At 39.2% G+C, this 13,985-nt stretch overlaps 1 protein-coding gene across 5 annotated transcripts in view; it reads left to right on the top strand.

Annotated features, from left to right (window-relative positions):
• fars2 (phenylalanyl-tRNA synthetase 2, mitochondrial) overlaps window positions 1–13,985 on the top strand; it is a 429,869-nt gene that overhangs the window by 131,491 nt on the left and 284,393 nt on the right. For all 5 annotated transcript variants that reach the window (XM_073073030.1, XM_073073032.1, XM_073073028.1 and 2 more), the window contains 2 exons: window positions 8,349–8,974; window positions 12,168–12,327. In XM_073073030.1, coding sequence (XP_072929131.1) covers window positions 8,363–8,974; window positions 12,168–12,327 — 772 coding nt within the window. In that variant the 5' untranslated portion in view covers window positions 8,349–8,362. The remainder of the gene's footprint in view (window positions 1–8,348; window positions 8,975–12,167; window positions 12,328–13,985) is intronic.

Here is a 13,985-nt window from a genome sequence, read left to right as displayed (position 1 = left end):
TTTTGGCCGCAATGAGCAAAGGTATGTTTGGAGAAAAAAGGGTACAGAATTTCATGAAAAGAACACCTCTCCAACTGTTAAGCACGGGGGTGGATCGATCATGCTTTGGGCTTGTGTTGCAGCCAGTGGCACGGGGGACATTTTACTGGTAGAAGGAAGAATGAATTCCCTTAAATACCAGCAAATTCTGGAAGCAAACACCACACCGTCTGTAAAAAAGCTGAAGATGAAAAGAGGATGGCTTTTGCAACAAGATAATGATCCTAAACACACCTCAAAATCCACAATGAACTACCTCAAGAGGCTCAAGCTGAAGGTTTTGCCATGGCCCCCACAGTCCCCTGAGCTAAATATCATCGAAAATCTGTGGATAGACTTCAAAAGAGCAGTGCGTACAAGACGGTCCAAGAATCTCACAGAACTAGAAGCCTTTTGCAAGGAAAAATGGGCGAAAATCCCCCAAACAAGAATTGAAAGACTCTTAGCTGGCTACAGAAAGAGTTTACAAGCTGTGATACTTCCCAAAGGGGGTGTTACTAAGTACTGACCATGCAGGGTGCCCAAACTTTTGCTTCGGGCCCTTTTCCTTTTTTGTTATTTTGAAACTGTAAAAGATGGAAATAAAAAAGTAATCTTAAAATATTAAAGAAATGTGTCATCTTTCACTTTATGCCTTTTGGAAATCAGGTCAACTTTTACTCACTTAGCTATTCACAGTAACAGAAATTTTGGCCAGGGGTGCCCAAACTTCTGCATACTACTCTTTGACTAGTCTAGGACTCCATCAAGTTATTCCAGTTGAAACAGCAATTCATATATGCATCTTCTATATTATACATTTAATGCTTTTGATGTAATTGCCTGTATGTTGGTGAAACAAATTGTATAATATATAACCACTATAGAATATCACCATTCAGACTGCATGGACAGTCTGACCCTCTATTGATTTGTCACTTTAATAGTGTGTCCCACTTCCATTATGATTCGTCTGTATTTGTCCTACAGCGCTCCAGAATTATCCAGCATAAATTTGAGGAACAGCACCTCACTTTTTAGTCTTGTTTCGTTTCACAGAATTAACATAGAACGTAGAACATTACATCACTGGATAGGCCATTTGCCCCACAATATTGTATCGATCTTAATGCTATTTTATACTGAATGTCCTTTTCCTTTGTGTCATCCATATGATTCCTCCATTCCCTTCATGTTCATGTGTCTATCTAAAATTCTCAAACTCCACCAAACTACCTATTTCTACTCCTAGCCCTGGTAACCCATTCTGGGCACTCATTACTCTCTGCAGTTTTCTTTACTTGGCTTTTATACTTCTCCTCCTCTGTTCTTAGAAGCATGTCCTCTGGTGTTTATTATTTCTACTCTGGGGAAGAGATTTTGACTACCTACACTATCTATGCATTCCCATAATTTTAAAAACTTCTATCAGATGGCTCCTCAGCCTCCACTGCTCCAGGGAGAATAACCCAAGCTTGTCCAACCTTCCTTTATCACTCATAGCCATAAATCCAAGCAGCAGCATCCTGGTAAACCTCTCCTGTACTCTTTCCACAGTCTACACATCCTTCCAGATCTGAATATAATACTCCATATGCAGTCTGATTGAAGACTGATTTTATGTATCTGCAGCATGTTTCTTATACTCAGTACCCCTTCCAAAGAAGGCAGGTTTTGATGCTTGTTCAACTGGCCTGGGTGCAAGGTTGGATCACTGTGGGTGCTGAGCTGATCTGAAGAGCCTGAGAGCGGCTTTGGGCTGGACAATGAAATCTGCGCCCGGAGTGAGTCGCTGGGTGGCGTGGTCTAGGCCCAGAGCCTTCCACAGCAGCGGTGCCTGGGTCCTAATCCGATGTACTGTTTCGGCAATTTAAACTCCAGCCCAGATTGGAGTGAGAGCTGATTTTGCTTGCCATCCGCGGTCTTCACTCCTCTTTCCAGGGTGCGAAGCCTTTCGCTGTTTCATTTAAACGCTGGCCCAGATCGACTGAAAAGACAGGGTGTCAGTTAGGAGGAGAGCCGATTTTGCTTGTTCTCCGTGATGGTCATCTCATGGTGTAGAGTCTATGAAGGTTGCCCCAGCTGTTGTGCTCTGTGTCTGCTAATATGATGATCTAATAAGCAAGGCTTTGGGCCTACTCTGGGCTGCTCCAGGGTTCAGATCGGAGGACTCATTTTTGGTTTGGAAGTTGTTTGCATGACTTGTATTTTTTTTATCTTTCTCTTGTTGGTCTTTTTATTTTCATTCTTTTTTTTCTTTAATTGGGTTATTTTGGGGTTTTTTGCTTTGTGGCTACCTGTGAGCTAGCAAATCTCAAGGTTGTTTAGTTTATATATTTTATGATAATACAGTGATCTTGACTATTGAATCTTGAATCTGGAAGTGTGCCATGCACCTTCTTTACCACCTTACCCTCATAATTAACAACTGAACTATGGACTTAGACTCCAAGATTCTTCTGTAATTAAGATGCCTTTCATTAACTGTCTGCTTTCTCCTTTCATTGTACTTCCCAAAGTGGAGTACCTCACTCTCACTTGCCTAGGTTAAACTTTATCTGCCACCTCTCTGTCCCTATCTGTAACTAATCTATATCCAATTATATTCTTTGATAGGCCTTTATACTGTTCACAACTAAACCAATCAATACAGATTTGCCTCCTCACTTTACAGTTCTGGTAAAAGATCCTTGCCCTGAAGCATTGACTCAATTTCTCTCCTAACTGATGCTCCCTGACTTGCTGAGAGCTTCCAGCATTCTGTGCTTTTATCAGAATCAGAGTCAGGTTTATTAGAAAGAACATAGAAACATAGAAAGCCTATAGCACAATACAGGCCCTTCAGTCCACAAAGCTGTGCCGAACACGTCCTTACCTTAGAAATTACCTAGGGTTACCCATAGCCCGCTATTTTTCTAAGCTCTATGTACTCATCCAGGAGTCTCTTAAAAGACTCTATTGTACCCGCCTCCACCACCGTTGCCGGCAGCCCATTCTACACACTCACCATTCTCTGCATAAGCTTACCCCTTACATCTCCTCTGTACCTACATCCAAGCACCTTAAAACTGTGCCCTCTCGTGTTAGTCATTTCAGCCCTGGGAAAAAGCCTCTGACTATCCACACGATCAATGCCTCTCATCATCTTATACATCTCAATCAGGTCACCTCTCATCCTCCATCACTCCAAGGAGAAAAGGCCGAGTTCACTCAACCTATTCTCATAAGGCATGCTCTCCAATCCAGGCAACATCCTTGTAAATCTCCTCTGCACCCTTTCTATAGTTTCTACATCCTTCCTGTAGTGAGGCAACCAGAACTGAGCACAGTACTCCAAGTAGGGTCTGACCAGCTATATAGCTGCAACATTACCTTTTGGTTCTTAAACTCATTCCCACGACTGATGAAGGCCAATGCACCGTATGCCTTCTTAACCACACTGTCAACCCGCGCAGCAGCTTTGAGTGTCCTATGGACTCGGATCCCAAGATCCCTCTGATCCTCCACACTGCTGTTATGGCCCAGCAACAATAGATGTAGAATGGAGTCAAGGAATTATTGCAAAACAACTAAATTTATTAACATTTACACAGAAATATAGAAAATTAAACGAACGACTAACTTAAACTGAAGTTAATGGCGTTATGCATCTATAGCTCCCAAACAGTCAAACTTAAGAAACAATTCTTAACAAAGTCTTACTCAAGCACAGTCTTAGAGTGGCAGTTTAGAAAGTCCAAGCGATTCATGAAATAAGTGAGAGGAGAGACTTGTATATTCACGATACAACAAAGAGACGATCTTGGAGATTCACAATACAGTGGAGAAGCAATCTCGCAGAGACGAAGAAACAGTTACCGTAGTTTGCAGCCAAGAAGAGTGAGATTTCACAGAGTAACTGACAGAGAATGTCCCTTTCACCGAAATGGTCACCACACGACACCTGAGACCATGCAGGGGTTAACAAAAAGTGTGTGCCACAATCCACGTCTGGATTATACGAAAGGTCAGTCACATTGGAAATACACAGAGTGCTGCCGGCTAACCCAATCCTTTGGGTTCTTTCGAAGCCTGCAATCTTTACTCTTACTCCCTCTTCCCATCGATTCCTTAACGACTCCTTACCGAGCGACTCCCAATTTCTAGCAATCGGTCTGTGCTTCTCTTCTCGGTATACGTCATCAAGTGAAGCTTACAGAAATGAAACTATGGATTCCCAGCAAAGCGAAACTATTATCACATGACATCCACAGGAATCAAAACTGTGGACCCATATCACTGCCAAGACTCTTACCATTAATACTATATTCTGCCATCATATTTGACCTACCAAAATGAACCACTTCACACTTACCTGGGTGAACTCCATCTGCCACTTCTCAGCCCAGCTTTGCATCCTATCGATGTCCCGCTGTAACCTCTGACAGCTTTCCACACTATCCACAACACCCCCAACCTTTCTGTCATCAGCAAATTACTAACCCATCCCTCCCTTCCTCATCCAGGTCATTTATAAAAATCACTAAGAGTAAGGGTCCCAGAACGGATTCCTGAGGCACACCACTGGTCACCGACCTCCATGCAGAATATGACCCGTCTACAACCCCTCTTTGCCTTCTGTGACCAAGCCAATTCTGGATCCACAAAGCAATATACCCTTGGATCCCATGCCTCCTTACTTTCTCAGTAAGCCTTGCATGGGGTACTTTGTCAAAAACCTTGCTGAAATCCATATACACAACATCTATTGCTCTACCTTCATCTATGTGTTTAGTCACATCCTTAAAAAATTCAGTCAAGCTCATAAGGCATGACCTGCCTTTGTCAAAACCATGCTGACTATTCCTAATCATATTATCTTTCTCCAACTGTTCATAAATCCTGCCTCTCAGGATCTTTTCCATCAACTTACCAACCACAGAAGTAAGACTCACTGTTCTATAATTTCCTGGGCGATTTCTACTTACTTTCTTGAATAAGGGCACAACATCTACAACCTTCCAATCCTCTGGAACCTTTCCCATTCCCATTGATGATGCAAAATCATCGCCAGAGGCTTAGCAATCTCCTCCCCCGTCTCCTACAGTAGCCTGGGGTACATCTCATGTGGTCCCAGTGACTTACCCAACTTGATGCTTTCCAAAAGCTTTTTTAAAAATATCTATATGCTCAAGCTTTTTAGTCCGCTGTAAGTCATCCCTACAATCGCCAAGATCCTTTTCCACAGTGAATACTGAAGCAAAGTATTCATTAAGTACTTCTTCTCTCTCCTCCGGTTCCATACACACTTTTCCACTGTCACGCTTGATTGGTCCTATTCTCTCATGTCTTATCCTCTTGCTCTTCACATACTTATAGAATGCCTTGGGATTTTCCTTAATCCTGTCTGCCAAGGCCTTCTCATGGCCCCTTCTGATTCTCCTAATTTCTTTCTTAAACTCCTTCCTGCTAGCCTTATAATCTTCAAGATCTCAATCATTACCTAGTTTTTTGAAAGCTTTAGTAAGTTTTTCTTTTCTTGACTAGATTTACAACAGCCTTTGTACACCACGGTTCCCATACCCTGCCATCCTCTTTCTGTCTCATTGGAATGTACCTCTGCAGAAAGTCATGCAAATATCCCCTGAACATTTGCCACATTTCTGCCATACATTTCCCTGTGAACATCTGTTCCCAATTTATGGTTCCAAGTTCCTGCCTGATAGCCTCATATTTCCCTTTACTCCAATTAAACTCTTTCCTAACTTGTCTGTTCCTATCCCTCTCCAGCACTATAGTAAAGGAGATAGAATTGTGATCAGTATCTTCAAAATGCTCTCCCATTGAGAGATCTGACACCTAATCAGGTTAATTTCCCAATGCCAGATCAAGTACAGCCTCTTCTCTTGTCGACTTATCTACATATTGTGTCAAGAAATCTTCCAGAATGCACCTAACAAACTCCATGCCATCTAAACCCCTTGCTTTAGGGAGATGCCAATCAATATTTGGGAAATTAAAATCTCCCACCACAACAACCTTGTTATTATTACACCTTTCCATAATTTGTCTCCCTATCTGCTCCTCGATGTCCCTGTTACTATAAAAACACCCAGTAGTGTTATTGACCCCTTCCTGTTCCTAACCTCTACCCACAGAGACTCTGTAGACAATCCCTCCATGTCTTCGTCCTTTTCTGCATCATAGCTCCAAGTACTGATCCACGCTATAAGCCCATCCGCTTTGTTCATAATACTCCTTGCATTAAAATAAACACATCTCAAACCTTCGGTCTGAGCGCGCCCCTTATCAATTACCTGCCTATCCTGCCTCTCGCACTGTCTACAAGCTTTCTCTGTTTGTGAGCCAACCACCTCTTCCTCCGTCTCTTCAGTTTGGTTCCCAACCCCCAGCAATCCTAGTTTAAACTCTCCCCAATAGCCTTAGCAAATCTCCCCACCAGGATATTGGTCCCCCTGGGATTCAAGTGCAACTTGCCCTTTTTGTACAGATCACTCCTGCCCCAAAAAAGACCCAATGATCCAGAAATCTGAATCCCTGCCCCCTGCTCCAATCCCTCAGCTATGCATTTATCCTCCACCTCATTCTAGTCCTCTAATCACTGTCACTTGGCACAGGCGATAATCCCGAGATACAAAGTAAAATGTTTTTTTGTGCCTACAGTGCAGTGCAAGACATAAAAAAATTAAGTAGTGTAAAAGAAAGTATATGAGATATGGTGTAGGATCCTTTAAGGTAATTTAAGGAGTTTCGTGCTTGGCGAAAACCTACCATGTAGGATTGTATATCAATAAATCTGCTTGCTGCTGGAATCAGAAATCAGATCTCAATGACCTGAAAACATGATGCGGTGTTATAAAGTCACTAAGAAATTTTCACAGCATCTATCTGAGCTGACCAATGTGCCCAACTACAAATATCTAGATTAGTTTTGAATGATTTCTGATCAGTTCATTCTCCACTGGGAACTGATATATTTTCAAAACTCCATTAAGTTTAAAAGAAATGCACATAACTTTGGTGGAGATTTACGTATGCAAGCAAATGTGATCTGTTAGATGCAGTACCAGATTTCTGCTAAATGAGAAGAATATTGAAGAGAATTGGGGTAAAGAATGGTATTGTATAATTTCCTGTTTCAAGAAAATGAAACATATTAAGACATGAACAGTTAAAGAAAGAAGGTAGTGTCTCATTTGTATACTTACACAGGTTTTTAATGAGTTTTGTGAATTATGTACGTAAGGAACTATTACTTTTGAATTTTGATTGTGTTTCACATTCAGGATTGTATATTAATAGGACAAGTCTACAGTTGTTTATTCCATAAATGTGATATAAAAATTTTCATTTGTATTTCTCAGAAATCCATTAAGAGAAAATTACTTAGTAGCAGAATGTGTAATGATTTCTATCTATGGGATTGTTATGGTTCCCTGAAAATGTAGCTGGCTCTTATTCTGGAAAACAAACTTGGGACTTTGACTTTTTCTTTTTGATTGGGTAAATGATTATCACCCAAAGACTTACTTTACAGTTTAGTATAAAAAGAAAATAGGAGCAGGAAATGACCGCTTGCCCCTTGAGCCTTCCCACCACTCGTTGTGATCATGACTGATCTCTCCCTGGCCTCATCACTGCTTCAGTGGCAGTTCTCAATTACCCTATATTCCTATATTCATCTACCTCCTTATTTAAAGCTTTAGTGATCCAGTGTCCTCAAGTCAATGGGCTAGAGAATACCAGAAGTTCTTATGTATCTTAGTCTTAAGTTACTGCCCACTTTAAACTGTGTTTCCGGTACCGTAGTGGAAGGATTTTGACATCACTCATCCCCCTCACCCTCCGTCATTCCTGTTTAGATTCTGTACGATTTAATAACATCACACTTTATTTTTTCTTTATACCTCTTAAGGAATACAGAACAAATTTTCTCAACAACATGGCATATTTTCCATATAATTTAACTCTTTTTGCATTGTTTTATAGATAGATCTCAAACGCTGTATTTGAGTGTCGAATTTGACCAATGCTTATTCTCTATTTAATTATTTATAATTTGCACTGCTAAAGTAAAAGCAGAGGAAAAGTGTATTTCGTATTCATCTAAAATTGTATCAGTGATTTTGCTGTTAATCTTCCCCATATATCTATTAATCTATTATTACTTAATTTGACTTAAAATGCTTTCTAGAAAAACTCTAAGGTTAATACACAAATTCTTAGATGTCATTTTGTTTCTGTTGTTTATTAATTGATAATATTAAGTTGAGTTATTCACTGTGTTTGAGTAATATACAAACTCAATACAAAGATAATTTTGTTTTCAGGTCGATTGGTAACAATGAAGATACCTTGTAAATTCTTCCCATTTCCACGATTTCAGAAGTTTTTACTATCTCTTCATTTACCATCAAGATATGCAGATAGAAATGTAAAGCAAGCCAGAAGTAAAACATCAGGTCCAGCATTCAGCGGAACGCACAACGACGCAATCAAACTCTTTGGAAAATTCTATCCTCGTGATGACTATACAAATGTTACACCAAAGATTTTGTCTAAAGTGGGGAAATGTTTACAGAACCAAAGAAGCCACCCATTGTGGCTGATTAAGGAGCGCATTAAGGACCATTTCTATGCACATTATTTGAGTCACCATACGAGTCCACTCTATTCAGTGTATGATGATCTGTCCCCTGTGGTTACCACAGAGCAGAACTTTGATAGTTTACTTATACCACCAGATCATGCAAGCAGAAAGAAAGGTGATAACTTTTACCTCAATAAAACTAACATGCTGAGGGCTCATACTTCTGCTCATCAGCGAGATCTTATTCGTGCAGGCCTCAATGCATTTCTGGTATTTGGAGATGTTTATCGACGAGATGAAATTGACAGAAGCCACTATCCAGTCTTCCACCAAGTGGAAGGAGTCAGACTGTTTACAAACCATGAGGTGAGAGTTGACATTATTCTTTAATTGTCTACCAAAGTTTCTGTTTGTTGCTCACTTTCATTCTTGCCTTTTGTTGATGTTTTGCTGGGATACGATTTCATAGGTTGTCAGTGACCAAAGAGTCATCGATACTATGTATTCTCTGAGTTGCATCATAATTTTCCCTTTCGACACATGTCATCATTGAAGACTTAAACCAAGAAATTACTCTAAGCTACAATCACTTTTACCTTATGCATAATCACCTCAACAATCATACAGGCACAGCAAATGATCAGGAAGGAATGGAAATTTTCAGTGATTGACATGAAGGTTGGCTATTGGTACAAACTAAGGAATAAATCTGGAGGTGTAGATTTTATTAACGTTCTCATCACAGATATTAGATCAACAACTCAACCCTCCATTCAGGAGCTCAGAATTCTAGCTGAGGAAGCAGATCAGTAAAGGAGGTGTTGCATTGCTGGAGGAGCCTTCTTCAGATCAGATGGTAAACTCCAGTCCTAACTCTGTCCTCTTCATTCTAGTGGATATTAATAGATATGAAAACTAGCACATGGCACTATTTTGAAAAAGAACAAGCCAAAATCCTATTTCCTTACACCGAGCAACAAAGTATAGAACAGAGATTTTACAGCTATGATGAAGAACAGTACGAAAGGTTAATTTACCCAGTTGCTGATACAGTATTTGGATTTTGCTGTGCCTGCATGATTGTTGAGATGATTATGCATAATGTAAAAGTGGTTGTAGCTCAGAGTAATTCCTTGGTTTAAGTGGCTTTAGAATTATTGATAAGGATGTAATAATAATAGTTGCTTGCATTTTTTTGTAGTTTGGAGAATTAAGGAGTTAATTGGAGAAAATGCAAACTGCTAAATTTGTTAACTATTCTACCAGGACCAAGAAATTAATATAACACTTTCAGAATGTTGTTGCATGGGAAGTAAGGAGACATTTTGCTGCATTCATATTAATTATACCAGAAGTAACTAGGCATTAATTCATCAGAGCATGGTATGTGCATGATCTAGTCACTTAATTGCAGATCTTTCAAACTATGTAGAATTGTTTTTATTAAGGAGCAAGTGTTGGGAGATACAATTTTAGTTGCAGTGATCAATGTACAGCAGCTGAATTTAAAATATTATCATTGCAAAATTAAGTCTTATTTTATCAGGAAAGAAAGCTTTGACAGTTCAATGATTTGGGGTTTGTGGGTTTTACTGCTAGCTTTGTGGGACTTACCAGTATTTGCTAGTTAAGTGATTTGGAATGTGAAGTACTAGTTTCTGGATGTGGTGTTTCTACATTTGATGTTAGATTTGGTAGGAGTCTAGCAGTGAAGCACAAGCTGCCTTCATGTGCTCATTCATTTGAACAGAGATTTTACAGCTATGATGAAGGAAAGAAAGAAAGGTTAATTATTAATTAATTTGCCTTTGTAGTAATATTTTAATTATTTAAGTATTTTTAATAAATGCATGACATACTTAATTGTCTATTTTTAATTGTTTTGCAAGTTTTTAAGTGCCATGGTCATTGGGGAGGCATGTTTAAAAAAATAACAGTTTTGACAGACAACCACCAAGGGAGTCTCTTTGCCATCTGTCGAATGTTTCTTGAGTAGTTTCATGGACTAGGCTTGTTCTGGACTACCCACGTGACCCCATTATGTCACACAAGGTACAAGCACCATGTAGGCCCAAAAGATTATTTATTGTCCATCAAGTTCTTGTTCATGTGACAGTCCTGTATTTGAGTTTGGCATACCTATCTCAATGGCAACAAACACTTAGCAAACTATTGTTGCCTTTTATTTTAATGGGAAACTAAAACTTTAACATTTCTTGGTAAGTTTTGGTCTAATTGTTTAGAAGTAATTTGCTTTTTTTCCCTCTATGGCTGCTACTCAAGCTGAACCCAAAAACAGCCTTGGATTTCTGTTTCACCCCAGAAATGGCTTTACACACGCACTACCATTGTTCACAGTCACTATGAGCATTGAATTTTAAAATCACTTCCTTTTCTCTGATTACTTCCACACAAATTTATGCTGCTTTCCTATGGCTAGTATATTTGTAGAAAATAAACTCATAATTTTATTTATATATTTAAAACAGATAATTAGATGGGAGACTACCTGTCTATGGTATGTTAATATGTTTGTGATCAGCAATAAGTCAATGCACGTACATTACCTGTTCCTGATGACCAGTTGCACTCTGGAGATATTTTTACTTTTCATTTATTGATTGAACATCTAGGAACTTTATATCTTATTTCGAGCAAGCAAGTCTTTGCAAATACATAGCAGCTGTTTCTACCTCATTTTTACTCACATTATCAACAAGTTCCATTGAGACCCAATTTTAATTGAATCCAAAATAGCCACTATCATATATGTCTCCCTGGTTAATTGTGCTAGTCCTATCAGGGAAGCATCAGCAACTTCAGTCTCCCTGCCCACTCTTAATCTGATTTTGAAATATTGATTATAATTGGGTGATCTATCAGTACTTAAATCCCTATTTTCTGAAATCCTTTGCTAAAAACCTTCAACCTCACCAACTTCACTGCTCATTTTTAAATGTAAATAAAAAAGCTAGCACTTTAACAGAGAGTTCTTATTAGCAGGGGAACTGAAGGTTATGAGGAAAAGGCAGGTAGTTGGAGCTGAGTCCACAGCCACAATAGCCATGATCTTATTGAATGATGGAACTGGCTCAATGGGCCAGATGGCCAACTCCTGCTCCTATTTCTGATGTTCTTATGTTTTTTCTATCACTGTCCTAGAACCAGATTATTTTGCTTTTTGATAATTGACCATTCACATAGCAAATCATTTTGAATCATGTTTACTGTATGTTTATTTTGTATACAATTTACACACCAGAATTATAATGTGCTATAAAGTAATACTGTTCAATGACCCAAAGTGAACATTTCCTTTTGCAAATGATTGGCCTCAAATTATAAAAGTAATGAAACAGATACTGAATAACTGGTACATAAATATTTATAATAAATACAAAGGGATAATAAGGTTGTTTCTATGGTAGTCGTTCTCCTAAAAATGACATCATCTTCATTCATCACATCATTTGAGCTTTGATTTAGCATTGAAATAATTCCCCTTTGTGAGTATGTGTATTATTCTTTAACTAACCAAAGAAACTTTGCCTACTTTCAGCTGTTCGCTAATGTGCAAAATGGTGAAGAGCTGAATATTTTTGAGAAGGGATCCCGCACAGCCTATAAGCAAGAGAGCCACACATTGGAAGCTGTTAAGCTGCTTGAGTTTGATTTGAAACAGACACTGAACAAAGTCATGACATATCTCTTTGGAAAAGGTATGTAGAGTGTGATAAAATCTATGTAACTTATGTAATTTAACACTTGCAGTTGTTTTTTATTTCTTGCACTGCCATGTCACTCACTTTATTGGAGCTCTTGACTCCAGAGGTGACCTACTTGTTTTGATTCAAAATCCGCATTGTTTTTTTCAGTGTAAAAGACTTAAAACATGAATGTGTTTTGGCATATTATCCAAGCTGAATATATCATATTATACTTCAGCCCCTTACGTTATGCTCATTTGCTTTTGGTGGTACTAAAAGCATAGGTCTGGTTGTTTGTCTTTCTGCATAACCAAAGGAATACAGCTTTTTAAATGTTTCTTTTGTAGACATCCTCTTCCTTGCCAAGGATGCCCTTGGCCTATATGAGCATGATAGGCAGTGTTCAGCCATTCTGCTTCATTCTGTCTCAAGTGTTTTTTTAAAGGCACTCTTATCTCTGCTAACACGAGTGAATCTGCAGATGCTGGAAATAAATAAAAACGCAAAATGCTGGCAGAACTCAGCAGGCCAGACAGCATCTATGGGAGGAGGTAGTGACGACGTTTAGGGCCGAAACCGTTATCTCTTATATCCCTTATATTGGTGAAACTGGAAAGCCATTGAAGATCAGAATAGCAGGAAGAAAATGTCTACAAGATGAAGATTAGGGAATCACAGGAGGTGGAGCATGTGGGGGACCTAAATGTAGGTTCTAAGATTGTAGAGATAGCTCCAGACTGGGGCCATACATTTCTAAAGAGGGTTCAGCCTAAAAAATTGACCAAACAGAACAAAGCCAATTCAAACTAACCAATCAGGAATAGCCAATTCAGATCTAGCTAATCAGGATTGAGCATTAAGCCCTGCCCCAAGAGGGTATATATGAGGTATTTTAAGGGAAACTTGACCGTAGCCTACTCAGCGCCCTTCGCTCAGCTACCGATGTTAAACTCTCCAGTACTTTGCCCACGACAGAGCCCGCCTTCCTTACCAGCTTATTAAGACGTGAGGCGTCCCTCTTCTTAATGGTTCCTCCCCAACACGCCACCACAAAGAAGAGGGCTATCGATGCAATGCTCCTCAGACAGGATGAAGAGGTCAATACTCCCCAATGCCATTAGGCTTTACAATTCTACCGCCAGGACTTAAGAACTTTTTAAAAGCTATTATTAATGCTTTTTGAGATAGTGATTTAGATGCATATCATATTTTTTACTGAGTTAAGTATTGTATGTAATTAGTTTTTGCTACAACATGTGTATGGGACATTGGAAAAAAGTTGAATTTCCCCATGGGGATGAATAAAGTATCTATCTATCTATCTATCTATCTATTTGACTAACTTGTGCCTGAGGAAGATGATCAGGTTTCCCGTTGAAATGCTGTAATCAGTATCTGTAAGTAGGTGACTGTTAAACCCAAATTATTGTAAGAGTAATACTTCTTCTCCCCCCACTCCCCCCATCCATCTTGTGTAGGTAGCAAATATCATAGTGCTAGAAAGTGTAAACATGAGAAATTCTGCAGATACTGGAAATCCAAAACAATAAATGCAAATTACTGGTGGAACTCAGCAGGTTAGGCAGTACCTATAGAAATGAATGAGCAGTCAACAGTTCAGGCCGAAGCCCTTCTTCAGGACTGGAAGGGAAGGGGAAGATGCCAAAATA

This window comes from Hemitrygon akajei, chromosome 20 (genome assembly GCF_048418815.1).
Source record: "Hemitrygon akajei chromosome 20, sHemAka1.3, whole genome shotgun sequence".
Taxonomy (NCBI): domain Eukaryota; kingdom Metazoa; phylum Chordata; class Chondrichthyes; order Myliobatiformes; family Dasyatidae; genus Hemitrygon; species Hemitrygon akajei.
Note: the sequence above shows the minus strand (reverse complement) of the source record. Positions and strands in the feature narration are given on the sequence as shown.